A 27,478-nucleotide genomic window follows, 5' to 3' on the forward strand; every position below is an offset into this window, starting at 1 on the left:
GCAGTATTTCATCCTGCGAAATTTCTGCCTTTAGTAAGACTCTGTCCTCACTGTTCAGTGATGGTAACTGACAGGAATCTAGATATGTTTCTAATTGGTATAGTGGATGGGTGTTAGGTTGTTGGGGGTAGGGAAGGGGGTAGTTGCCCCGGGGTGGGGGTTTAGGCCTCCTGTGGGGGGGGGGGGGGTGGTAGGGCTTAACCATGCAGTGCTTACTAGCCACAAAAAGTAGCTAGCGGGTGTATTTAGTGTAGTTTAATGTTTATATCCCCCCCCTTTAGCCCTTTGTTAAAGTTATGTTTTATTATCTATTTTGAGGTTGGTTTAACTTATCTTGCCTGCCTATATATATAAAGGCTTGGACTAGGGGGATAAAAAAAAGTGTGGTATGTCGCCGATAATCCCATTGTGATAAATCTCGGAACGCAATGTATGCCCCTTAATACCAAAATATGTGGTGTTAGGCCTATTTTTTTCTACCGGATCCGATATTTTTAAATGCGTTATTTTGGCAGTGCAGCGTTGATTGTACAGCACTATAAAAATAACGCCTTTTTCCTGACGGTAATACGGTATTTTTTGTTTACCGCAGCCTGATGCATATAGGGAATAGCGTTCCATGGTTACTAAGCAAAGGGAATAAGGCTATTAAGTGTCTTCCGGAGCCAAAAGGTGTTATGAAGTAGACCATCTGGATAAATATGGCACAATTACATCTGAGACTTCAGCCAATCATATTCCATGATGTAAGAACAAATATGTTTCCCATTGAAATCAGGAGAAGATAATAAATACCATTACCCTTGCAGACACATACAACATGGAAATGCAAAGAGATTTTATTTGTGAAACATATTCTTTTTATTTTAAAACGTCAAGTATGTGGTATCTTACAGTACAATGCAAGCACATGGTGTGCAAGGTCTAAACAATTTTATAAATTTAAATAATCTACACAAAAATAGTGACTTCTATTTTCAATTTTTTTTTACTAAAAAAGGTTCAGTGCTGTGCAGCGAAACAAACAAAATAAGGATGTGTTTTTATGTAAAAGGCAGAACAATAAATATTTATTATCAAGGAAACCATGTCACGAAAGTCATAAATAATTCTTAAAACAACATTGGTTGTGAAGGAACACGACGCATCGCACCATTTGATATTGCGCGCGTTTAGAAACAGGACGCGCGTGTTACCATTTGTTTCAATGGAGCCGCGTAAAATGTTATGGAAAATATCAGGCTAGTGTACGCGCAATGTGTTGCGTTAACGAGCGCATTAACAGCTTCTACATCTGTATATTAGCACAAACACCGGCTGCACAGATAGCAATTCTGTTTAAAAGTTAAGTACACACATGGCAGATAAAATAAATATGTTCCAAACAAGTAAACATGGGAAGGATGTTGATTCAGAGAGTAATCCGATTGACAATATTTGGAGTCAGGAAGGAATTTATTGTTCCCCTGTTGAGATATCATTGGATGATATTTTACTGGGGTTTTTTGTTTGCCTTCCTCTGGGTCAATATACTGGAGGTGTGGATACAGGATAAAGTATCTGTCGTCTAAATTTGGCATAGGTTGAACTTGATGGACGTATACCTCATCTACTATGTACACACATAGGGGTCTGAACATCAAAGTATATGTTGAGGCCTCTATGCCTCATTTACAAAGAAGTGTTATTTGTTTGCAAGCTCTTTTACTTTGGTAAGACTGTTGCACATGTCAGTATCACAGTGAGCACAGCTTTGTGAACAAGCCACACGTATAAACCAGTGCTCACACCTCTCTCCACACGGGAATCCCACCAAGACCACTTTAGAAAAGAAAACCTGTATACACTTGCTTTACACATGTACAGTATGGCATTACAGTAGTTAGTTACCAACACAGCATGGGGTTTCCCAGATAAGAGAGATACTGTCCAGTCACTTTGAGCTATAACTATCTAAGAACATCTGACCAACATGACTTTCACCGTCATTGTCTTACTTGGTAAAGTAACTTGCCCAAAGTGACACACGGCTAATGCTGAATAGCTAGAGACTTCTGATTCACAGAGCCCAACCTTGACGCGAAGCCTCATCAAAATAACTATAACTACAGTGGGAAGATAGGAAGGCTCTGAGATGCAGTCATCAAACCTAACGTCAATTTTATTTTAAACAAATAACGTTTCGACCCATAAGCGTCCCTTTTTTTTAAGGCCTCGAAAATTACCCTTGTGCATCCTGTTTAATATAAATATTTATACTATTTGATTATAAGTATGATGATCACATCTTTGGGGGCTTCTTCTCTACTGATTGTGACCCCAGCAGTATTTCAGTCTCTTGCTTCACCCCCCTCCCCCAAGTATCATTTGAAATGTATTTTTTTTCTCTCTCCCTTTTTCAACTTATTGCACAGTGGGGCCCTCCAGTCAGACGTGAGTGAGTGGAGCGCCTTTAGTTTTGACATATTGCTGGCCACCCCCAGAAATAAAGAGTACAAAACATGTCATATCAAACCTAGAAACACATAAAAAATAATAATAATAATTCAAGTCTATCCTTCCTCTATATCCTTTCCATCCTCTGTGGGGGAAGTAGAACTTGCTACAAAGTTTCCAAGAGAGACACAACTTAAGCACCACTCCAACCCAATTGTGTTAATTAAATATATAACTCTACGATGACACTCTATTTCCATTTACAAAAAATAAAACACCCCCAAGTTCACATTACTTCCCCCTGTGCCTTCACCATCACAATTTATACTTCCCCCCAAACTTTTAACATTCAACTGCTGCTGGAGCCAGAAACAACACAGCTCATACTCCCCCTCTTGGATGGATTTATTGTGTTTTGTTTTGTCCCCAGAACAGACTGCAAAGCAATGCACTGCAAGTACCTGAGGCAGCCGATAGATTTATTAACATGCCACTATTTTTAGTAACTGCTCATGCAGAACGGATGGCGTACTCGGCTCTTTCCATTGGGATATACAAACACACAGATAAGCAACATAAATTCAGTGTAGGTGCTGTATACATAAATAAAATAAATGTGGAAGTCCCTGTCAAAAACTCCAGTCTCCAACTACACTTCTTTATTACATGTAATATGAGCGAATATGATGTTGCATTGCGCATGCGCACAAATAAGTGTAGTTATAGACGAGTTTTTATTACATGTAATGTGAGTGAATATGACGTTGCATTGTGCATGCGCACAAAGAAGGTGATGGTGGCACAGTGTTAATGTAAAAGTTCTACTGGCTGTGTTGGTTCCGAAAATGTTCTCGTTTTGGTAGGTTGAGGCACTTATATATAATACAGAGGTGTTCTTATGGGAAACAAATACTGTACATATTACCGGTGCTCCTCACTTTGTGAAGCATGCAGCGGGTAAAAAGATTGGCCTTACATTTATGCAAAACAAAGAACAATTCCTGCGCTCCTCCCAAATTGGGCTAAAATACACTAGTGACGTTTACAATTAGAATCTAAGTCTGTGTGACAAAGGAGACATTTGGTTGCATCTTTTGATCAAAACATGATACAAGCCCGCCAACCTTGTCACGGTAGACTCTGTTTAGCAGGTACCTACACTGAATATATGCAAGGTGTTCTTATACCTGAACTTTTCAGCCTACGAAAAGTCTCTCTCTCTGTTTCAGGAGAGCTAGTGAAGATGTAACAGTAAATCAAATAGCTGCAACATTATGCATTTGGAGGGGAGGTAATTACCACTTGCAAGAAAACTCCCGATAGGCTTAATTGAGAAGTAGATGTGGGCAGAGGCAGAGAAAGTTTACCTCTTAACAAACAGGAGGAATACCTTGACAGAAAGCTTTCTTGGGGATTTGAGAAGCAGAGAGGGGCACGGAATATGTGGGTTTTTAGTGGCAGTGCTTGACGTACTTAAGTTAGGAAATAATGGAACGTTGTAATATTGTATTCAATGGACCTGGAAATCTAACTCTGAATGTCTAACTAATTCATTATTTCCTACAGGGACATTGAAAATAATGTGTCTGTGGTGTAAATCAGCGGTGCGCAAACTTTTTGAGCTGCGGCCCCCTTCCTGGGAGCCGCAGCGTTCGCACCCCCCCCCCCTCTCCCTATGGCTTGGCGTCAAATGACGTTACGTGTCATGTGATGTCACGTTAGCCCACTGCGTCATTTGATGCGTGTTGCCATGGTGACGCGTGACGTCACAGGACCCCGCGGCGTCATATGATGCCGCGTTGCCATGGCGATGCGTTGCCGAAGACCCGGCTGGCAGCAGGTAAGTGAGTTGCAGATGCCTCACGCCTCCACCGGCATTTAATTTAAATGCCGTGGGGAAGAGCGCGGGGCCTCTGTAACCGCGCGCGCCCCCCCCCCCCTACAAATTTTACCACGCTCCCCAGTTTGCGCACCGCTGGTTTAAATAATGTAACAGTCAGTAGAAGGATGTAAAAATCTGTAACAGACAATGTTACCTGTTCTCGAAAACAGAAGGCGACTGGAGGATGTCACAAACAGTACGTGGACAATACTATATTTCGTTGTGGGAAAGTCAAAAGATCGTTGAAAATAATTATTTTTCATTACGTTAATTTAAAAACTCTATGGAGCCCATGTACTAAAATTACATTTGAAATATTTTTGGGGCGCATCAAAATCTTACTGCTAAAAAGTAGTACTAACCTTTCTAAACTGTGTGGTATAAACGCTTCGCTCCTTTTTTTAAATCAAGTTTCGCGCCTTGTGTCATGTTGAATACTTGATTTATACAAATTAAAACAGATTTCTGTGTATTTTTTTTCATTTATATCTAGTATTAATAAATATGAATTAGTGGTGTAATATTGTTTATAACAGCCATACTGTGAAAATAATACATTTTGTTAACCTACAGAATGAAACATCCATGCTGCCTCAAATACATCTCTAGTTGATACATAGCAACCTTTCAGAATTGACGCCAGGTTAATCTTGATGGATGGTCTGCACGTCCCGTTCGTGCGCCAATAAACCGGGCTAAAAACATTTTTGACACTTTGGGTGCACATTGAGGGGAAAAACAGTTTAGTACGTAGGCGCACACAAGTGCAATAAAATGTGTGATTTCCGTGCGTCAATTTTACACCACAAATTCAATTTGCAGTACGCTGGCACCCAGGATGCAGAGCTGCAGAGCGATCCGGTGATGTCATCGTAGCAGTGCTACAACTGCACATGTAGAAGAGATTTGTAGCGCTACTGCAGGGAGACATGCACAGTTCTTCACTTCCTGGTTTGTTGAAGATGCACTGTGATTGGCCGTGCAAATCACGTGATGCGGCCGTAGTGCGAAAAAACCCAAAATCTCCTCAAGAGACAAACGCTCTGCAGTACGTAGCGCTTCTTACGTCGCGCTTGGTATGTGCACTCTTCGTGGTTTTGTTTCATTTGCTTTTTTTATGGGCGCTACGTCACCGGATCGCTTTGCAGCTCTGCAGTTTTTGGTATAATTGAGGACTTAAGCAGCACTCCAGGTGATTTTTCTTTAATATGTTTGAAGCAAGAGGGGTCTCCGGAACTGAACCATGTGTATTTCAGCTCCGGGGACCCCCTGCTTCCTGAGATACTTCCCTCCGTAGGAGGTGCCGGTCTCTCTGTGCAGTTTAAAGCTTTCGGTCACGAGGGCCAATAGGAAGACACAAAGGATGACGTCATGGTTTCCTATTGGCTCGCAGGACGTGGGACGTTTAAACCACCATATTGCGAACCCAGCCAGGGCTCCTACTGGCAGCCTCTACGGAGGTGATTATCTCAGGACGCAGGGAGTCCGCGGAGCCGAAATCAATGTTAAGCTTCGGAGACCCCCTGCTTCAATCCTAGTTAAAACAAGCATAGTGTCGCCTGGAGTGCCTCTTTAAAGCACAGAAACGGAAAGGTTCTTGTGATTATCATTCAATAAATAGCTTTCATGCCAAACTGAATACCGCTCATGGCTTTCCCCTCTATTCTCTGAAGGACCTGGCGCCCTTATCACAGAGGAGACACATGACCTCACACTATTATATTATGCACATTGATACCAGTCCACCCTCACAACACAGACACTGAAATCTGGATATTGTTGGACAGGGAAGGAAACATGATGCAGATGTTTTGCTGGACATGGTATCATCATATTCCCAAGTACGATTAAAGGAACACGCCATGGTAGGCACTGGTAAATCCACTACAATGCTGATCAGGCTATCTTTTATTTACACCATTCCTACGCTAAAGTATCAACTTTGCCATTCACTTTCCTTCACTGTATTTAAAGATTCTCAGTGAATGAAAGGATCACAGTTTGTTAGGCCAGTGTCCACTGACCCGCATCCTTTATGTTAGTTCCTAACGTTTCATAATGCCCCAGAAGTCGGCATAACGAAGCTGGGCTGATAGTAGTAGACTTCCATTTTTGCTGCTAAGAAATCCCAGAATGCACTATGATTAATATGCTCACACCCCCCCCGGCAGGCCCCACTGTAAACAAACCCTGGAAGATAACAGCATTCGGGGGGAAAAAAAGGGTCAATACATTATTTTATTTTCGGTAAATATATTTTCTCATTCCCACGATGCAGTAGATATGTTGCAGGGTGTAGAACAATTTTAGGCCCCGATCCACAATGCTCTGTTAACTTTGGGGATAGACGGCTGGGCACAAAAAGGAGCACACCTAAGATACTTGAGACATATGCTAATAGGATATGCAAAGAATATTTAAATTACCCCTATTAGCATATATCCCAGGCTCCCTTTTGTGCACGTGTCTCTCTTTGTGTGCTGTTTGAAGGTGGATTTGAGGGGATATATACAGCATAGCACTTGGGACTCCCGCGAGATAGGACGCCCACTTTACCTATGACCTAACTAATGCATCATTAAATCCCCACGTTAATTTTAACAGGGCTCTGCGGATAGACGTTGTTAAAGGGAACACCCCTTTTGCATATCATTAGCACTATCGTCCCTTATAGCTCGTGCAAGGGCCCGTTACGACTGAAAACAGCAATTAGCACTGCGTTAGTGACCTTTGAAGATACCCGATAGCACTTAACTAGGCGTTAACTGAAGTGAACACATCGTTAAGTAAATAACAGAGCTTTGTGGTTCTGGGCCTTTGCAGGCTAACGTTACAGTTCTTCATGGATGAAATTATAGTGACCTTTCAAAACCTCTTAGGCTTCTTCTTCAAGTGTACGGTCAGTACACAATTTCTCATATGTTTATGCTTGAAGTCTACTGTCACCACACAATACACTTGAAAAATAAAACTTATGAGGTTTTGGAAGGGCTCTTCCACTGGCGACCCTCACAGGACCTTGGAGTGACCTTCAGACTGTCTGGCACTGATAAATGAATTGTAGTTGCTCAAGCAGTTAAGTGCAGTTCACACTGAAACTCACTTTTAAGGTAATTCCCATACTGTATAGCTGGTACATACAGTATGCTTAAAAATGTAATATTGCAACATATTGCAAGGATTTTTAAGTCTTTACATGTATCCTAAATTACAGCACAATACACTTGTGGCTCTTCTACTCTGACTTTATTTTTTGATCTGGGCCCCATTGGGTTGAGGAGCTTTGAATATTCTCATCTATGAAGACCGCTAATGTTGGTCTACTAAAAGGTACCATGACCTGCAACAAATCTGCTTTCATCCAGGATCAATATGTATACTAGAACTTTGAACTACAATATAAAGTAGAATTGGTTGCTGCAGTATTTCAAAGATTGCTGACATTTTGCATGGCTATTTTAAATGAGCACAGCATTAAGAATAAAAATGGACATGTATCTTCTTGTAACGAATCTCCAATAATGAAGCCAAAATCCAATATCAGTCACAATCAGATGACACTGACATCTCGTGTATGGGATACATTTGGCCATTGGTATTTGGGATCATGTATGGGATACAAATACCATTGGTATTTGGCCATTACTATTGAATGATTGGAGGATGTCTCACTTACTAGGAGTGGTTCTCACCTATTAGAAGGCAGGCTTACTCATTCTCCGCATCAATTTCATAAGCTACTATGAAGTAAGTCTCACTCTTTGAGGTTGGCCAAAAAAAATTCAAATGGCATTTTGTTGAGAATCTTCAAACCTCACTCATTTGGATTCTTTTCTTATCTAGATAGATAAGGTTTTATCAAAAGGATTTCCCACTGAACAACTTTCTATCCATCCATCCATCCCTGATAGGTGTCGCTGTTCCACTTAACAACTCAGATTGTCTGCCTGATGCCCTGATGCTTCTCAGTCTTTTTGAATACACATAAAGTTACAATGACTTTATGGTTCTCGTGGCCTATTGGCCTAACCGCTACTGATGTGCATCTCTGTGTGTTTAATCAATACTACTATACATTTTAGCACTGTCGGATGCGTTTTCTATTGTCGGCGCTGCTTATGTTGAAGTCCTGAAGTCCACCAAGAGTATTTCTGGGATGCTGAGCATGTTGCTTTTCCTTGGGGTCCATCCGGCAGTTCTGTACAGGAAGTAAACGAGTTGTAGATACTCAGCATCACGGCCAATAGGATTATTCCAGCTGCCACAATGGAGAGGACATTCCAATGATTTATTATTTTGGGGTACAGCATATGTAAGTAATCAAGGCATTCTTCAATTTTGCTGCAAAGGAAATACATCTATATTTATTTCTACATCAAAATCTATCACTTAAGACAGCATATCCAGTCATCTGAGCAGACGTCATTGCTTAGTATGGCTACACAGTTTTAAATGTCCAAAATGTATTCTGGTGTATGAATAAAGATCCCCAAAACATTGTTGAAGCCCTTCAATCATTATAGTTGCTGAACCCCACTTACAAAAGTAACATTCTCTAACTTTTCACAAATCACACAAGTCCTACTAGCCAGAGGTATGGTTCTTTTAATGCTATGGGCTTGAATGAAGCTAGTACAAGCACAATAGATCCTCTGTTGACATTCTGCATCAAATTATGCAGATAAGAGATAACTCTTTTTATAGCTGCTGATCGGGTATATGAACCCGGAATGGGACGTATGGCCGGGGCCACTTGGCCAGCCAGAACAACTCACTGCCAGTCACTCCGCCGCTGGCAACATTTGTAAGTGCAGCCACGGACCTCCCCAGCCACAGGACTCTTCACCCCTGTCGCCGCTGCCCCGTCGGCATTTGGGAGTGTGCCCGTGCATGCGCTCAGCCAGGAACATATTTTTACATTTCCCGCGGGCTGTGCTCACAAATGACAGCGGCAGCAGGGACGGGGAGACATGCAGCTTGGGAGATCCTCTGAGTCCGAGGACATTTAAAAATGGCGGATGGCGGCGAGGTGACCGGCAGCGAGTTGTCCTGATGGCGGAGCACTGTGGCGATTTGAGCCGCGGCCAAACATCCTGGACCGTGATGAACCCCCCTCCAAAAAAAAAGAAATGGATGATGTGTAAGTAAAATAAGTACAATTGTTTTCTTTAAAAGATTGAGACATTTTTGTTGACAATAAAAAAGTAACTGCTGGTTTAATGATAGCAGTTAATTTTATCCCATTTTTGTACCAGTGTTTAGCAAACAGAACCGTCTGCTATATTTATACCTGATACATATAACAGACTTTTAACACATTGCTCACAAGTACAACGTTGATCAATCCACTGCAAGTACAGATTGCGCAGGCGCAAAATTTTGCCCGGGGGCCCCAGCATGTTTAGCTACGCCACTGCTGATAAAATAGTTGATTAGCTTGTCAATCGTGTTCAACCATTGTTCAATTCTAATTGGGCGAGATCCTTATCCTACGATATATTTATATAGTTATAATGATCCAGAGGAAGGCAAACAGAAATCCCAGTGAAACATTTCTCATCAGTAGAACAATATTGATCAATTTACTTCCTCCAATATATGTACACCAAATGATGTCCTTCTCGTTGCATGGCCCTGAGTTCTCACCTGCTTTTCAACTTAGTTAACTCCTCCTTCTCTTCCTCTTCACTCTCAGATGGACATTCATTTGTTTTCTCTTCATCTTCCTCCTTAATTTCGTGATGCTCTTGAATTTTTTTTAAACCTTCTAGGAACCTTTAGAAATAACAAATAAATAAATAAATGAATGAAAGGTGAAGGGGCTTCTTGAATACGACCAGTCAGAAAGGAATTTATTTTTCCCCTCATGAGATATCATTAGATGATGTTTCACTGGGGTTTTTTGTTTGCCTTCAGTACAGATATAGGATAAAGTATATGTCGCCTACATTTAACATAGGTTGATGTTGATGGACGTACTGTATGTCTTTAGTCAACCTCATCTACTATGTAACTACAGTATATAATTAATTGTATTGTATTGATTGTCTTTATTTATATAGCGCCAAAAGTGTTCTCAGCGCTTCACAAAGAATACAGTACAGGGAATTATAATTATACAATAAGTGCAGCAAAATCAGACAATAGGAAAGGAAATCCCTGCCCCGAAGAGCTTACAATCTAAGAGGTTTAATGGGAAACTTACAGAGACAGTAGGTGAGGGAGTAAGTGTAATAATAATATAGAGAATCTTTGTCTGTAGCTTGACCATTACATGACATGTGACAATGGAATGAATGAAGTAGGTTTGGCGGGGATGTGGAAGACACGCAGATACACTCGGTCTCTTTGCCTTTGTTGTTGTTTGTGGAATATGTCCAGTTTCTCTGACCAATCAAGAGCTGTTCTTTGCACTTGTACTATGCAAGGAAGACTGAATACGGAGCCCTTATAACTTTCTACTACTTGATCCCCGAAACAGGGACACCGACAGGGGGGTGGACAACCAGGACTGCTGTCCCGGGCCTGGTGTGTTTAGGTGATCCGTCCCCCCTGCCCGCACATTAATTCTCTGTGGGACCAAGCGATGCAGGAAGTACAGAGGGGAAATCCCTTCCACTGCAAAGCGTCCATAGGTGGGCAGGGCCTAGGTCAGTGGGCGGGACCTATGTCAGTGGGCGGGACCTATGTCAGTGGGCTGGACCTATGTCAGTGGGCTGGACCTATGTCAGTGGGCGGGACCTATGTCAGTGGGCTGGACCTATGTCAGTGGGCGGGACCTATGTCAGTGGGCTGGACCTATGTCAGTGGGCGGGACCTATGTCAGTGGGCGGGACCTATGTCAGTGGGCTGGACCTATGTCAGTGGGCTGGACCTATGTCAGTGGGCTGGACCTATGTCAGTGGGCTGGACCTATGTCAGTGGGCTGGACCTATGTCAGTGGGCTGGGACCTAGGTCAGTGGGCGGGGACCTTGGTCAGTGGGCGGGGACCTATGTACGTGGGCGGGCACCTATGTACGTGGGCGGGGCCTAGGTCAGTGGATGGGGCCTCAAGGACAGCAGCAAGGGGCTGAGGCTGCAGCCCGAGAGACAGGCTGGAAAAGGTGAGAGGGGCGAGGAAGAGTTAAATAAGAAGGGGGAAATACAGACATGAAAAGGGAAGAAGACAGAAAGAGCAAGAGAAAATAATGAGTGGGGAAGGGAAAGAGAATGACACGAGGGGGAGAAAAGAGAGAGAGAGAGAGAAAGAAACATGATGGGGAGAAGAGAGAGGCATGAGGGGGAAAGAAAAGAGAAAAAGATGCTGAGAAAAAACATTTGGGGAGGATGACAATGAGGGGAAAATAAGGAAAAGACATGGGGGATTAAATAAAGAGAATGGCATGTCTGAGAAAGGAGAAGAAGAAGGAACAAAGACATGAGAACGAAAAGATAAATACACGAGGGGAGAACAGAGAGAAAGAATGAGATGAACAGTGTAAGGAGATAGAGCCATGCTGAAGGGGGAAAGAGGAGAGAGAATGACATGCTGGGGGGGGGGGAGAGAGAGAGATATACTGGGGGGGGAGAAAGACGCTGTGGGGGTGGGAGAAAGATGCTGGAAGGTGGGAAGGAGAAATCCAGACTGGGGTGAGGGGAGAGACAGATGCTGGGAGGGAAAGGAGAGACACATACTAGGGGGAGGGGAGAAAGAGACATGCTGGGATGAGAGGAGGGAAAGACATGCTGGGATAAGAGGAGGGAAAGACATGCTGGGGGGGGGAGGAGAGAGAGAGACATGCTGGGAGAGGAGGAGAGAGAGACATTATTGGGGAGTTGGGAGAGAGACATTCTGGGAGACATGGGAGAGAGACATTCTGGGAGACATGGGAGAGAGACATACTGTGAGGAGAGGAGAGAGAGACATTCTGAGGGAGAGGAAACAGAGATGCTGGGGGCGAGAGGAGAGACATGCCTGGGGGGAATGGGGAGCGGAGAGAGACATGCCAGAGGGGAGAGGAGAGAGAAAGAGAAACTTGAAGGTTAAAGAGAATTGCATGAAGGAGGAAAATGAGAGAGTTTGGGGGGGGGGGAGGGAAGAGAAAGACATTGGAGGAAAGAAATAGATAAAGTCAAAACGAAGTGGAAAAACACATTTAGGTGAAAGCAAGTAATAAAAGACCGGAAGAAGGAAAAGAATGACAGACATGCTGGGTGGAGAGGAGAGAGATATGCTGGAGAGGGGAGGGAGGAGAGAGAAAAACATGCTGAGAGGAGAGAGATGCTGGGGGGGAGGAAGGGAAAACAGACAGAAGGGAAATTACATGAAGGGTGAGACACTAAGGGGGGAAAGGAGAGTGAAAGACTTGAGGGGGCAAGGTAGAGAGAATGTGATTATTTTGCAGGGGCCCCTATCTTCAAATTTGTCGTAGGCCCCAAAAGCCATTGTACAAATCAAGGTAGGCAAAATAAGGGGGAGCGGGAGGGGGGGGAAGGTGTGGGGAAACCCCCCGCTCAGCTATATTGAACCAAAGAAAAATACGACAGTTGGTGGTGCTCAGCTGGGATAAATAACAATGTCAGCCGAAAGAGAGAAAAAAAGGATCCCTGCCAAGAGAGCACTCAGAGGCACAGCTAAAGTGATGCGTCGAGTATCATTATTGTGCTAATAAAATCCGTTTTATTTCTTCATAAACTTAAGATAAATATTGTCCCGTTAAAGATAGCGACGACCTGCAGAGGTAGAAATATATATTTTGTTATATGACCTCCTGATCAGATGCAGTGCTCAGAGAATACTCTAGTCCTGATGGGTATATCAGTTCAAGAGCAGTGATACTGTGAACTGTGGGATACACCTATGTATAATTAGTTGGGTACTTGTATAAATTGGTTAAGTACCTCCGGTGCTCCCATACTAAGGTGATACAATCTTTTTAAATGCATGGCATCTGCAACTATCTATTTAATAGGATAGGTTGTGACGATAGTAACTATGCTGCTGAAACCTTGACATTTATAGATGTGGGACGAAAAGTTTTAGGCCACGTCCATAGAGGGGGTAGCAGTGCCGAGGCGCGCTGACGCTGAGGCTCGCCTGCTGAAATCTGTGCGATTTCATGCACATGCAGGCGAGCGCGATCGGGAGGCGGGGGGAGGCTGAGGGAGGCGGGGGGAGGCTGAGGGAGGCGGGGCAGTGACATCGCTGGGCAAATCGCCCGCGACGCACCGACGTCAACGTCACGGCGCCGTGACGTTGATGCTGCTTCGCGCTGATTGGATGTTTTCAGCCGACAGCGCTCTGAAAAACAGCTTGGCTGTCGGCTGAAAAATCCAACTCGTCAGCACGCCTGCGGACGCTCGCGTGAGCCCCCTCTAAAGACATCCTCATTGAGGATGCAGGGGCTCAGCGCGGCGCATCCGCACGGCTCAGCGCGGCTTTCCCTGCTATGGACGCAGCCTTATGCAGAATGTTAGTATCGGAGATACACTGTGTCAGCTCATCAGTGGTTTATACCACAGGGACACTGCTGAAGCAGTCAGGCAGAGAGAAATCTCCTAAAACAGGTGTAGGATTCACCTGATCAAACCGGAGTTTCTTGTGGTGTTATCCTGCAGAGATCGGGACATGCGGGTTGCCAGGTACTGTAGTACACCTAAACCCTATATTTATATAAATATAATATATATATACACATGTAGACCGATGTCAGGTATATCGTTTAACATATTGCTGTTGTAGTTGTATCAACCCTTATGAACACGGCTCATATTGAGCAGATCAGGTGCGTCACAAACGAGGTCGGAGGCATCGGGTGCAAGTGCACCATAATCAGATGGCCTTGGATCTCACGAGCGGCGAAGAGAAGTTAGGCCTCGGCCATGCTCCCTGCTGGCGTGCTGAGGCGCGCTGAGGCACAGGGAAAGCGGGTGCTTTCCCTGGCCTTGCGGTTGCTTACCGCACGCGCTGTCAGCGGGCCATCAGGGGGCGGGCCGGGGGCGGGCGCGTCACTGGCCGGGGGCGGGCCAGTGACGTCACGGAACTGGTTCGCCCTCATTGGGCGAACCGCTCACGTGACCGGCCTGTTGCGCCGGCAAGCGGGGGAATTTTAAATTCCCCTAAGACCTGCGCTTCCACAAGTGCGCGGAAGCGTAGGCGAGCCCCTACTAAAGCCGCTATAATTGCGGCTGTAAGGGCTCAGTGCTGAGCAGGAGCGCGCGGGAGCGCGCGGGAGCGCGCGTTAGCGCGCTTCCGCCAGCAAGCAAGGAACATGGCCGAGGCCTAAGACGTGTTAAAATAAAGGTTAAAACCTGGAAGCAAGCGCTTCTCAGCGTCTATCGGCTTAGGGTGTCACGGACCACTACTCTCAAAATCGCCCACTCAGATGACAGAGAATTCTAACGTGTCAAGTTTTTTTTGTTTTTTACTTCTACCTCTGGCAGGTTGTCGCTGTGAGTCAATATTTATCTGAACTTTATGAACAAATAAAACTGGATTTTATCATCACCATAATTATACTCTTCACGTCACTTTAACAGTGGCTTTGAGTGCTCTCTAGACTGGGATCCTTTTTTACCCTCTCCTTAGGCTGACATATAAATCAGAGTATTAGAAATGCTGGTCCCATTGAGTCATTGTGGCGCCAATGAAGTAGTCTTCATATAGTGCAACAACTTAATAATAAGGGCAGATGTATTAACAAATGATGGAACCTTTTTGTGACCATCACTTTTGCACCAATGGGACTCTTCACTACAGCAAGCATATACTTTTGTAATATTGGCTAATCAAATGAATGGATGATACCTAGGTGCTAACAGCTATATGCCCATGAAGTGCATGGTGCTCTGACACGGAGGATGCGTACCCTTTGTTATATGCTTCCTCTTCAATCTTTGCCTTTATCTCAGAGCTGATTTCTTCCTGGCAGCTCTGTATCAGCACTGCACCTGGTAACTCAGATTCCGCATCCACATTCATCTTTCCACTGCCAAGTTTAACAAACAAAGTGATCAGAAGGAATGCATTAAAGGAGCAATTCAAACGTTTTTTTTTTAATTATTATTTTTTTACCATAGGATTGAAGCAGAGCTGAATCCCATACATTTCAGCTCCTGGGACCTCCTGCTTTCCGAGATACAGACCTTCGAAGGGGGTGCCGGTATATCAGCAAAGTTCAAAGCTCCGGCATCACGTGGGCCAATAGGAAGCTGAACCTGATGACGTCACAGCTTCCTATTGGTCCGCAGGGCGCTGGAGCTTCGAAACTCCGCCCTTACGTGAACCCTGCTAGCCGAGTGCAGCAGCTACCGGCAACCCCTATGGTGCTGTATCCGGAAGCAGGGGTGCCCTGGAGCTGAAATTATCGGGGTTCAGCTCCAGAAACCACCTGCTTTAATGCTATGTAAGAAAATAAACAAAAATGGGGATAAAAAATTGCCGCTTTAAAATTATTAGGGTACGTAATAGAATAATAGAATGTTGTTTGTCTATGAAATTCTCAGCTTCTCTGCCACTCAGTAGGTTTACTGCAAGTTGTTTGTTAATGTAAAGTGTTTGCACAATATAAACCCTTTGCTAAGAACTGTACCAGAAAACAAGATACGTTGGGTTTCCACATATCTATCTTTACTGTATTTAACATGTGTATTCTTCACTAATAAGCAGCATCACCTACAAAATCCTAAATGTGTTTTGATGAGTTCTAATATATAAATATTTTTAAGTTGTGGTGGGTGAAAAGGGCAACAAGAAACCTCCACCGTATAGCAAATAGCAAATAAAAAGATCACTTGTGAGCACATTCACATGTCTTAGACAGGTCTGCAACCCTGCTGTCCAACCATTATCACCTAGCATACAGTGCTTCCACTGCAGCAAGGGATTCTGGGAAATGACATACAAATAAGCACACCGTGTCACCTTTTGCTTGAAATCCATTTGTACATGGAACCGTTATAAGTTAATGCTTGCTGTCAACACAGCTTTTAAGCACAGCATGGGATTCAGATGCAAAGCCAGAAAAAACACTCACAGACATGTTTCGATCTTTATGGGGCTCATCAGTGTGACTGGTGGTTGTACTTGCTCTGCAATTTTCAAGGCTGTAGGATTTACCATGCACATTTTAAGTTATGATGGGTGAAAAGGGTGCCACGGTGTGCTCATATGCATGTCATTTCCCAGAATCCCTTGCTGCAATGGAAGCACTGTATGCTAGGTGATAATGGTGAAGGGCAGGGTTGCAGACCTGTCTAAGACATGTGAATGTGCTCACAAGTGATCTTTTTATTTGCTATATATATATATATATATATATATATATATATATATATAAAGAGAACCATCGCTCCAATTTGGAATAGTGATAAAAATAAATATATATATGAAAATAAATATAAAAAAAAGTATATAATTTTTTTTTAATATATATAGATACTATGCATAAACTAATGAAAAAATGCAGCTCTAAAATAAGGGTAAACTAACTCATATGAACATAAAAACAAAAAGAAAGAGCGCAATGATCCAATAGTAATATATAATATAAACAAATTTATTAAAATAGACAAATAATGCCCCTCAGTTGATAAACAATTAGACAGATGTAATAACATATAAACAAATATATATGTGAAAACAGCAATGATTAAAAAACAAATAGGAGACCCATCCCTAAGCTGCAGCATTCACTTTTATTTCTAAACCAATACCGGTCAGTCACACAACTCGCATTCCCGATGCACTCTTAAGCTGAACTGCTGACACAGTGGCCAGCTGAAAAAGGCGTCCATATTACTTAACGTTAGCATGGAACATTTGATTTGTCCAGTTCCAGTAATGGTTCTCTTTGTAGACTTCAGCAACTGGACATTAACCCCTTTGGTAACAGAGGGTCCTGCCACACAATGCCTTGCCGTCCGCTCTGGCAGCAAAGGGGTAAATAGAAAGTAAAAAGTACAAATCTTAAACGCGCTCCCCCCTCTAAGTGCAGAGAATGAGATGACTGGGAAGCACCAGGGGGAAAGAGAACAATGAGACATTTCAATATATTGTATCAAATGCTGAACTCTTGCCTACTAAAAAAACGAATTACAGCTCAACCCCCTTATAACACTGTGCTTGAGGTCCAAAGAATATAATCGCGTTACAAGCAGATCGTGTTAGAAATAATGTACTATTGTATGCATTGTACAATAAAGTATATAAGATACCAATAATCATGTTGTAAAGTATTCATAAATACGAAAATTGGGAGTCACGCTTGCATCGCGTTATAAGCGGATTCGTGCTGTAACGGATCGCGCTATAACGGGGTTGAGCTGTACTTAAAGGGCACATTTGCGTTGAAACCTTGTCCACTTTAGTCATTCTGTTCTCTACCATATTATCCCTATATAGTATGTTCTCTGTGACGTGTATGATACTAGGCAACCGAGGTTCCCAAGATCAGTGTCCAACTAAAATAGGGTGTGGACTTATTAATAGTGATCTAAAGGGCATATTTACCCTGAAATAATACTCGGGTGTGCAGAAAACAGGTTTGCATGTTCAGTGACCTTTTCAAAACGTAGGGTCAAATACATTTTCCTCTTCTTTCTTCCCATGCTACAAACTGGAACGTCACGAGAGATGACTCTGCGGGCCAAGTGGCTCATATCTGTCGTTTCTATTGCTCCTATTCTATAAAGGGCCTATGCGTCATATCCACTTCGGAAACACGTCAATAGTTGCTGGGTCCACTTGTTCTGAGATGGTGCCAGAGCGGGCTACCAAAGACATTATGCGGGCTTCATATTGGGAATACTGGGGTAGTATAGAACAATGCAAGGGCGTAAACATGCTTAGCACCAAGGTGAAACAATGGGAGAAGGAAATATTTGTTCCCACAGAACTTCCAGTTTGTGTGGCGCGGTCGGTGATATCCAGAGATGTACATGTTGGTGCTTTAGGTAATTCAGTGCATATGAGACAGGGCAAGCAAATACTCTTGATGAGAAAGCAGTGTATTATCATTAGTGATGTGCAAGCTAACTACAGCTCAACCCCGTTATAGCGCGATCCGTTACAACGCGAATCCGCTTCTAACGCGATGCAAGCGTGGCTCCCAATTTTCATGTATATGAATATTTTACAACACGATTATTGGAATCTTAAATACTGTATTGTACAATGCATACAATTGTACATTATTTCTAACGCGATCCGCTTATAACGCGACGTGATTCTTTGGACCCCAAGCACAGCGTTATAAGGGGGTTGAGCTGTATATAGGGAAGTCAATGAATGAAAAGCAGCTCTGCACTCAATTCCCCTCCGCCTCTCGGGCACTGGCTTAAAAAAACATTCTGTTTTTCCCCCCCAAAGATATACTGTTCATTTTAAGTGTGTCATGTCGTGTCGTGTATCACATCCCTGTACAGTAAATGTTCTATTTATTCTGCTATGTTAGCAAGTAACTTCCTTAAGAATAAGTACAATTTCCTGCAGCGATAAGTACATCGCTGAGAAAAAAAAAAAACCCACATAAATGTAAGGCTTGTATGGGTCACACCTATTTCCAGAAGGCTATGTACATCCTGTGCCGCCGCTGGAAACATCTATCAAAATCTGCCATAGCTTTTTGGGTGTGTCCTCTGTCCCAGATTGAAAAACTCTTATCTGTTGTGCAAAGTGACTTGTGTGTGATCACCAAGACATCATACACATTCAATCTCTCCCTTCAACACAGTGGTGTTGAAACTTTACCAGTTTGTACTTGTCACATCATGGGAATTATCTGGTTGAGATGAAAGCCATGGCTAAATAATTAGATACTATACAGTAGTTTTTTTTTTTTTAAATGACCCGATTACAGGAGCAACACGCTCAGCAGAATATGGCTGTAAATGGACTGATCTGGCTCCCTTTTCTTGAGTTGAATTTACAATGTACAGTATAAAGCTGCAGTAACTGCAGGTCATCAACAACACAGCGCTTACTTTTCTAAGAGAGGAGATAGTACTGGTGTCATTGGCAAACTGCTTCTCCCACTGGGTGATTCAATCTGAAACATAGCAAATAAACACCTTTTTAGACATGTGGATAAACACAATGTTATTCTAAACATCATATCGGAATTTGTGTTGTTTTTTGATTGCCCAGTGTTCTTGAATTGTCTTTTAAAGCTGCAGTTCAAGCAATATCCTACATGTGTATTTTACTTAAATAAATCTGTTCTGTACTGTGAGAAAATACTTGTAGCATTTAAAGAAAAAAAACTATTTTTAAAGACATTATTAATGTATTTTAATGTAGCAAGGATTTCTGAGACAGGCTCTGGCTCTTGAGCCCTGCCCTCTCTCTAGCAGTGAACCAATTTTATCTAGTGGCTGCCTGGTCACATGATCTTCCCCACAGAACTTTGCATTGTGGGTACTGTTTTGCAGCAATAACTGAATTAAATAACTCTGAGCAAAGCGATCGATCACAGGAGAAGGGATCTGCAACTTAGCCAATCACTTGTCGAGTGTGCAGATTGTATTAATGCAAATTTTGAACTGCAGCTTTAAGCATGACATTAATTTCAAAATAGGACTTAGGTTGTTACCACATTGAATACAGTTCTACGCAGACAATGATGAAATAACAATATAAGAGGATGTTTACTTACCAGGGATGGCAAAGCATGTAAAGGAGATGTGTTGGGTGACTGTCCAGGTATGTTCAGTAAATTAAACTTCGGGACAACAGCAACGCTGACTCTCCTACGGGGCAAGTTCTGCAAGATAGTGAAAAAAGACTTCAGTTAGAAGAGAAAGATTGAATTTATTAACAGATCTATTTATATTGGCGGACTGCTGTGCTGACAACAGGTGTGTGCGTGCTTGGCGCCAGTTTGCAAACCAGATGGGGTTTGCCCTTTTTTTTTTTTAAATAAAAATATTTACATACATTGTCAAGCTTCGCCTAAAATATTCACTTTGTATTAAAAGTCAATGTGCAAGGTTACCTGGTCCTTTATATATTGCCATTTACGGCAATTTTTGTGCATTTTAATGAAATGTTGGCAGAATTGCAAAAATTGGCGAAATTATTGCAGAAATGGCAAAATTGGCAAAACGTTGCTTATTTTCAAGGAATGTTGCTCAAATTTTGCCAATAAAAAAACAATTATTTTTTTTTGCAAAAAAAAAACAAGAAAGAAAAAATGTGTGAGGCTTACTTTGGAAGACATTCACACATCTCTACTGCTGACAAAATAACTTCAGAACAACTACTTAAAAGTTAGGCTTTTAAATCAAACCACACTCAGCAAGTACAAAAGCCAGTGATATGACACTGTATTAATTCACACGGCATGATAGGTGATATGCAGAGAATAAGGGCCTCATGCAGAGAGCATCGAATTTTCAAATTGGCGAATTTCATAAAAAGTAGCTTTTTTGGAGAGTTTTATTCTCCATATGCAGAAAAGTTCGAATTCTGCTATGTTTAACATGGATGCGTGTGGCGAGTTTAAATGGGAAAGATGCGCGCTTCAGAAATGTGTAAAGAAAAAATCGCGCATTTTTTGTCCCCTTTGCTATAGGCGGCGAGCGCCATCTTATTGCCAACTTTTCCTGGCGCGGCAAAAATGAGAAAATCGCGCCATTTTCCTGGCGCGAACAGCCGCTACATGCCGTTCGTACCTCTCTGCATTCGGAGAGTTTTAAAAATGGCGAGATGGAGGTTCTCGCCAGCCGCGAGGCGAGTTTTAGAAATAGAAAAAAAAAATTGGCGCGTTTTTCGTAACTCGCCATTTTCTGCAGTTTTCTGAGCGAAATTGTACAAAAAATGGCGAATTTTGAAATAACGATGCTCTCTGCATGAGGCCCTAAATTTAAGTGCTTTAGATAACATTACTGTTGCCTTTCATTTGACGATATTTACTCCCCCCCCCCCCTCAATTTCGTGACAGAGAAAATCGCACACCAGAAAGCCTGGGGATTATATGGAATGGTAAATAAGAATGGAAGAAAATAATATATTTTTGGGAAACAACACTGAATTAAGGAAAAGCTGGCAATGTAGAAAAATGCCCTTCACATTCCGTTACAAGCTAATGCAAGATTTCTTCAGCCACATTGTGAAGACTTAGTTGGGTTTCTCAGTCCGCCTTCCAGTCTGGATAAAGGGCAGTTCCTAATTATGTGTTTCATAGCTTGAACCTCACTCTAACACCACCCCTGTCCTGTGCGAAATCAGTCATGGGGCACGCGCAATTGATGAGGAAGCTCGAAACAAGGAAGACAGACCCAATGGATCAGTGATCAGAAGTTGGTTCCAAGTCGACGAGTTGACCCTTTCCACTCTCCAAGAGTGGCCATGTCTTGTCCAGGAAGGGCAGACAAGAGAAGGCGTGTGGACCTCAGCTGTGTTGCAAAAGGATTGAAGAAGTGAAAATTGTAATACCCAGTATTTACTGGGTTCCGGAGGCAATACACTCCAGAGCCAGCAGGGGGAAGGAGTTTTGGATTGACCCGTGCTACAGGAATCGTAAGCAATGTATGATACTGATATAAGAAACCTTTGATCTGTTTTGAAATGGACAATTAGTGACAGTTAGGAAGAGTCAGTTAGGAGAGGCTGAAGGGACAGATCAGGAGCATGGAAACAAAGAATAAAGAATAGTCCAAATAATAATAAAAAAATCAGATTAGTGACAAATAATAAGAAAGGGCAGGGGGAGTTGAGTGGAAAGTTGAAAGAGTAAGGAAGAAAGTACAAAGAGTGAAAAAAAGGTGAGAAAGGAGAATAAAACATCCAAGTAAAAAAAAGGAGAGAATATTAATATAAAATTTGAAAACTAGATAGATATTTAGTTATGGGAAGGTAAATAATTACAGGAAGCGAGAGAGAGCGAGAGAGCGAGAGAGAGAGAGAGAGAGATAATGAATGATGCGCATAACAATATTTAACTGGACATCAATGAGTCCAAATTGTGATGACCGACACCACACAAGTGCGTAATACTGGCTGCTAAGAAACACAGAGCTAGCACACATGTTCTTTGTGTCTGTGCGCTCATATTGAACCCACCACATTTCCTTGCTCTGTGACTTAACCTTAGCACCAATCTTCTGTAGATGGTTTGTGAAGGTCAGTGTCCGTTCTACAGATACCACTCCAAGGTAGAGAGAGTGCGACTGTGTCTCAGGCATTTAACATACACCTGGAAACAGTTTTTGATGCACTGTGTTTCAGGAGCCATCTGGAGGAGTACTCGGCTGTTTCAGACACGTCCTTGTTTAGCACTCTGTTATTCTCTTTAAAGATCTGAACTCGTGTGACCAAGCAGAGAACTTCAAAGATAAAACTTACGAGACTGTTTTGCTGGCAGGTCATTCATATACGTGTATATATTGTATGTATTAAAAAGGGTGCGAGAACAGAACCTTGTGGCAAGTAATTTGCTTGTTTCATACAGGAACTTGTTTGATCTCGCATATTTACTCTAAAGCACCTGTCATAGCAGAAGTTGAACTGCATCCACCACCCTCCTCAGCAGGACATGACAATTTCCCCGTGGTCCAAAGTGCCAAGTAGGCAACTTTCATGTCTAAGAAACCAGTTCCAGTCTTCATATTGTTCTGGAAGCCATGTTTAACCAACGTGGACAGCAAACGTCCATTAAGCACTACAAGAGTTTAAGGTCATTGGTCCAGTGAAAGTAATATTTTGGCTATTTAGTTTCAAGAAACATGATGGTGAAAAATATCATGAATTCCTCATCACATGTGGACAAGTCAGCAACTAATGCTACCAAATATTCAGTAATTGTCAGCATCGTAAGCTACGTATGATACTGATAATATTATATTGTACCTTGCCAATGGTTAGAGACATGGAGCGGGATGTACGAGGAACACCATCTTCTGCAATGAAAAAACCCATAAATATTTTGTTATGTAATACTATTGCCAGTGGAGATACCTGTAGTCTTGTGTAATGGTTGTCATCTATCCTGCATATAAGAAGATTATGCAACTGTAAGTGATAGTTACCTTGCTGAACTTTGGGTTTTGAATCTGGGACTGTACATTATGTTTCATTGATAGGGAGGATAACTGTCGAAGTGGCACCATGGAAATACATTGTTTGTCACTTCCATCCTATCACTCTCTTGCAATGCACTATAACAGCTTCGCCATATTGGAGATCACTTTAATGGGGGAACTATCATAATTACATTTAGCTCTGTTCAACTGCACGTGTATATGAAACATATATTTTAAGAATACTGGATCTATATATTTTATAATCAGCCTTCAGTAATGATATCAAATGCACAGGGTAGAGCTGACTAAGGGACATTTTTGTGTGGACTACCACAAAAGTATCTAGGAACCATAACTTAAGAACTTCTGCACTATGACAATGTATACACTTTTTTAAGTGATCCATTATTCAGACTTCTCCCCCACTACTGGTTGGGTCCGTACAATCAAAGTTGCCATCACAAAAATGTGCTCCTCAATAAATAACTTTTGATTCAAGAGGTTAAATATTGAAGTAGTTCTTAAACCCTAATCGGGTCCTGACTACAGAACAGTTATACCAGTTCTGCTAGAGAATTTACCAGATCCACTGTAATTCCTGCTACAATTCTGATTGGCAAGTTTCTTATATTCCATCAACTCCGCGTGATCCTTCTCATACGTCCTCTTTAGGTTTTCCACATACTGCATCATGACTTCGGTAGCCCTGGACATGCGTTTCTCCTGCAGAAAAGATACATCACTGCTAAATATTCAGCAGCATTCACGTGACAGTATACAGTACCATTGCACCGCTGTGTTTCAAGCTGTCGCTCCATCATCCAGGAGGGAGCTGCCTAGTGCTACAGTATGTGGTATTTCATTGGCTTCCGAAATTCCTCACCTGCCGAACAGCTCCAACCAGTTCTGCTCGGCTGGAGAGCCTGGTAGCTAAGCGAAGGAGCACTGCAATGTCCTCCAGCAACTTCTGGTAGGCCTCCCTGTGTTCACTGTTTTGCCATATTGAGACTGAAGACTGAATAACAATATAAGTAGCAAAAGTAAGCCAAGGAAAGGTTCTCTTTTTTCAACCTCATCTACTATGTAACTATCAACAAAGGAAAGGGTTCTTTACAGTAAGGGCAGTTACTGTACAATGTGGAATTCATTACCCGTGGAGACTGTGATGGCAGATACAATAGATATGTTAAAAAAAACCGTTGGACATCTTTTTAGAAAGGGAAGGTATACAGGGATATACCTAATAAGTAAGCATGGGAAGGACGTTGATCCAGGGAGTCATCCGATTGCCTATTCCTGGAGTCAGGAAGGAATTTATTTTTCCCCTTATGAGATATGATTGGATGATATTTCAGTGGGGTTTTTTGTTTGCCTTCCTGATCAATATACTGTAAGTAGGGATATAGGATAAGTATCCATCGTCTTAATTTAGCATGCAGAGGCGACACGTTTTATTTGCATTCGGCTAGTTCCGCAAGCCGGGAGGTGTCCCGGCTTGCTAGCCGAATCCCCTCGGCGTGCCGCGCATCACCGATGGAGCCCTGGTGTCCCGCGATGTGGGGGACGGCGGTGGGGGGTTCCGGGGGACCCTGCGGACCCAGAGAGGGGAGGGGGAAGCCCCGATCGGAGGGCCGCTCCTCCGAGGCTTCGGCGCGCGCCCGGGACACCACGGCGCGCGCCCGGTTACTGTCACGGCCGAGACCAGGTAAATGCTCAAATAAACTTGGCCGCGACAGTAGGTTGAACTTGATGGACGTATGTCTTTTTTCAACCTCATCTACTATGTAACTATGTAACTGTAACTATGAAAGTATTGTTACAGCAATAATTGTGTATAATTTAAAAAGGGTATATACAGTAGCCTGTTTCCGTGAGGGAGCCTCATTGTGTCTGATTTGCTGTTATAGAGATGAAGTATCTGGCTTTCAAAGACTGCATTTCCAATTCACAGACTTGGAAATATCAACGGCCACCAAGCTGCATGCTTCATTCCAAACGGACAGCTTTAAAACAACCCCCCCCCCCCCCATCTTCTTACCGTAACCGCTGCTTTAAAGATATCTAGCTCCTTTTCATTGTTCTCCTCGGTCAGATTTCTCTCCCTCTCCGCCTGTTTCATTCTGGATTCCAGGGTATAGCTGTCATTCCGAAAAGCCAGGGAAAGCTGGACAAACACATTCTGTACATTGCATCTCAAATATTATTATTATTGGCAAAGGAACACCCGTCTTAACATGCAATGGCTGAAGCCGGTCTGATACCTACAGTGATATTATCGTCATAGGACAGGGAGAGAGAAATGAGGCAATAAACAAAGCGGTTCACCTGCAGCATCATTGGGACCAGTTGGTTGTATGAAAACTAGGCTGAGCAGCCAAGTGAAAAACAATACTTTTGAGTAGCTTTCTATTCCATCTTTTGAGTGCCTCCTCTCGTACTCTTTTGCACTTGATCCTTGCACTCATTTACCCTCCATCTGTCTGTTTCAAGCTGTTCCCACTCAATACCTTTCCTGCCTTCTTTTATCAGGGGTGTCAGGGACCACATCATGGCCCATGTTTAATAAGCTGTGCTATTGTGTACAATCCTGCACTGGATCACACCTTCCATCCCATTCAAATGAGGGCACATCCATGTGAATGGGTCATGATGTGTCCTTCTGCGCTAGAAGGTTTCATACAATAGCACCGGTTAGTACAAGCCTAAATCCTTTTGGGGACTTCACCACACCTTCAGATTGATAACCTGACTCAATGCAAGAAAAATATATATTGCTTTATACTATATTATGTCAATGATGCTCAAAGCTACAGACCAAGCAATATTCTATGTGTGTATTTTTTTTTAAATAAATAAGGTCTGTATTATGAGAAAATACTTGAGGCATTTTTTTTAAACAACTCTGAAAGATATTTTTAATGTATTATAATGTAACAAGCATTGTTTTGTTTCTATAGCAACCATTTACAAAGTCACATCCCCTTCCTCTTCTGAAACAGGCTCTGACACACACCTTTTTGAGCCCTGCCCACTCTAGCTGTGCACCAATTGTATCTAGTGACTGCATGGTCACATGATCTTCCCCACAGAACTTTGCATCTTTGGTCCCCTTCTGCTGCACTGTCTGCCATTTAGTGAAACCCTGAGCCGAATCTTCGCCGATCGATCACAGGAGAACGGATCAATCGGCAACTTAGCTAATTACTTATTATTGTATGGATTGCATTGGTGCACATATTAAAGGGAAACAAATAAAATAAATAAAACAGCAGCTTGAACTGCTGCTTTAAGCACTCCCCCAAAACTACATACAGTATTCTTTGCAGATGAAAGCAAACAATACGTGTAGCAAGCCTCTCCTAGCTGCAAAAATGGGTCAACCAAAAATATGAATGTCTGTGTTTAACATCAGTAATCCAAAAATTCACTGGTCATTGTGAAAACCTGTAAGGTTTGGGTCGGAAGCACAAAGAACAAATTACTCATTGTTACCGGCTTCCTAGCTTTGTAAAGAAATGTCATTGCTGACTCAACAATGTTCAGCATACTAGTCAACAAAAGTAGTGTATCATCATCATCAATCTTTATTATATGTGTATACACATCCAAAACACGTAGGGACGTGCATTGACGTACATTGTCCTATACTGGGTGACTCGGAAGCAGGAACATTGAGCGAGACTGGATTGATTCCTGGTTCATCTGGTGGCAGTTTTCTCACGGAGCTTATTGAATGGACCCTCTGTGTCTGAAACACTCCTACGGAGGTCCTTACCGCGGCGAAAGAGACTGTTCTCTTGCTGACCTGCATCTACTCCGTGAGCTGGGCGCCTGCTGCAGTAGAGAAGTGTGTACTCTGACATGCGATTTTTAAGAACATTTTTAAGAAAAAGAAAGCTAAATATATATATAGATATATACATATCTATATATATATATATATAATGACTGAGACTATTGTCTATGTACTTGTATGTCTAGACCTCAGGCTAGGTGTAAGAGGAGGCAGATCCGTACAGCACGGTGTTGCAAACGCGGACGCAATTATAATTCGCAAAATAGACACTCTGACAAAAGGAGAGACAAATATAGCTGTTTAAATGTTTAATAGGGATACGAAAGAAAAAACCGATGTGAGAGACTGACCAGCAGTTACAGGA

The 27,478-nt window shown here is 42.5% G+C and overlaps 1 protein-coding gene across 2 annotated transcripts in view; it reads right to left on the reverse strand.

The window, feature by feature from the left end:
• Window positions 1-880: 880 nt before the first annotated feature.
• Window positions 881-27,478, reverse strand: part of IRAG1 (inositol 1,4,5-triphosphate receptor associated 1) — a 111,717-nt gene continuing 85,119 nt past the window's right edge. For both annotated transcript variants that reach the window (XM_075567102.1, XM_075567101.1), the window contains 9 exons: window positions 25,357-25,497; window positions 24,202-24,333; window positions 23,900-24,041; window positions 23,146-23,195; window positions 19,952-20,059; window positions 19,281-19,345; window positions 15,167-15,286; window positions 9,965-10,093; window positions 881-8,659 (listed from right to left, as the gene is read on the reverse strand). In XM_075567102.1, the coding sequence (XP_075423217.1) occupies window positions 8,419-8,659; window positions 9,965-10,093; window positions 15,167-15,286; window positions 19,281-19,345; window positions 19,952-20,059; window positions 23,146-23,195; window positions 23,900-24,041; window positions 24,202-24,333; window positions 25,357-25,497 (1,128 nt within the window). In that variant the 3' untranslated portion in view covers window positions 881-8,418. The remainder of the gene's footprint in view (window positions 8,660-9,964; window positions 10,094-15,166; window positions 15,287-19,280; window positions 19,346-19,951; window positions 20,060-23,145; window positions 23,196-23,899; window positions 24,042-24,201; window positions 24,334-25,356; window positions 25,498-27,478) is intronic.

The sequence above is a fragment of the Ascaphus truei genome, chromosome 12, assembly GCF_040206685.1.
Source record: "Ascaphus truei isolate aAscTru1 chromosome 12, aAscTru1.hap1, whole genome shotgun sequence".
NCBI classification, from domain to species: Eukaryota; Metazoa; Chordata; class Amphibia; order Anura; family Ascaphidae; genus Ascaphus; species Ascaphus truei.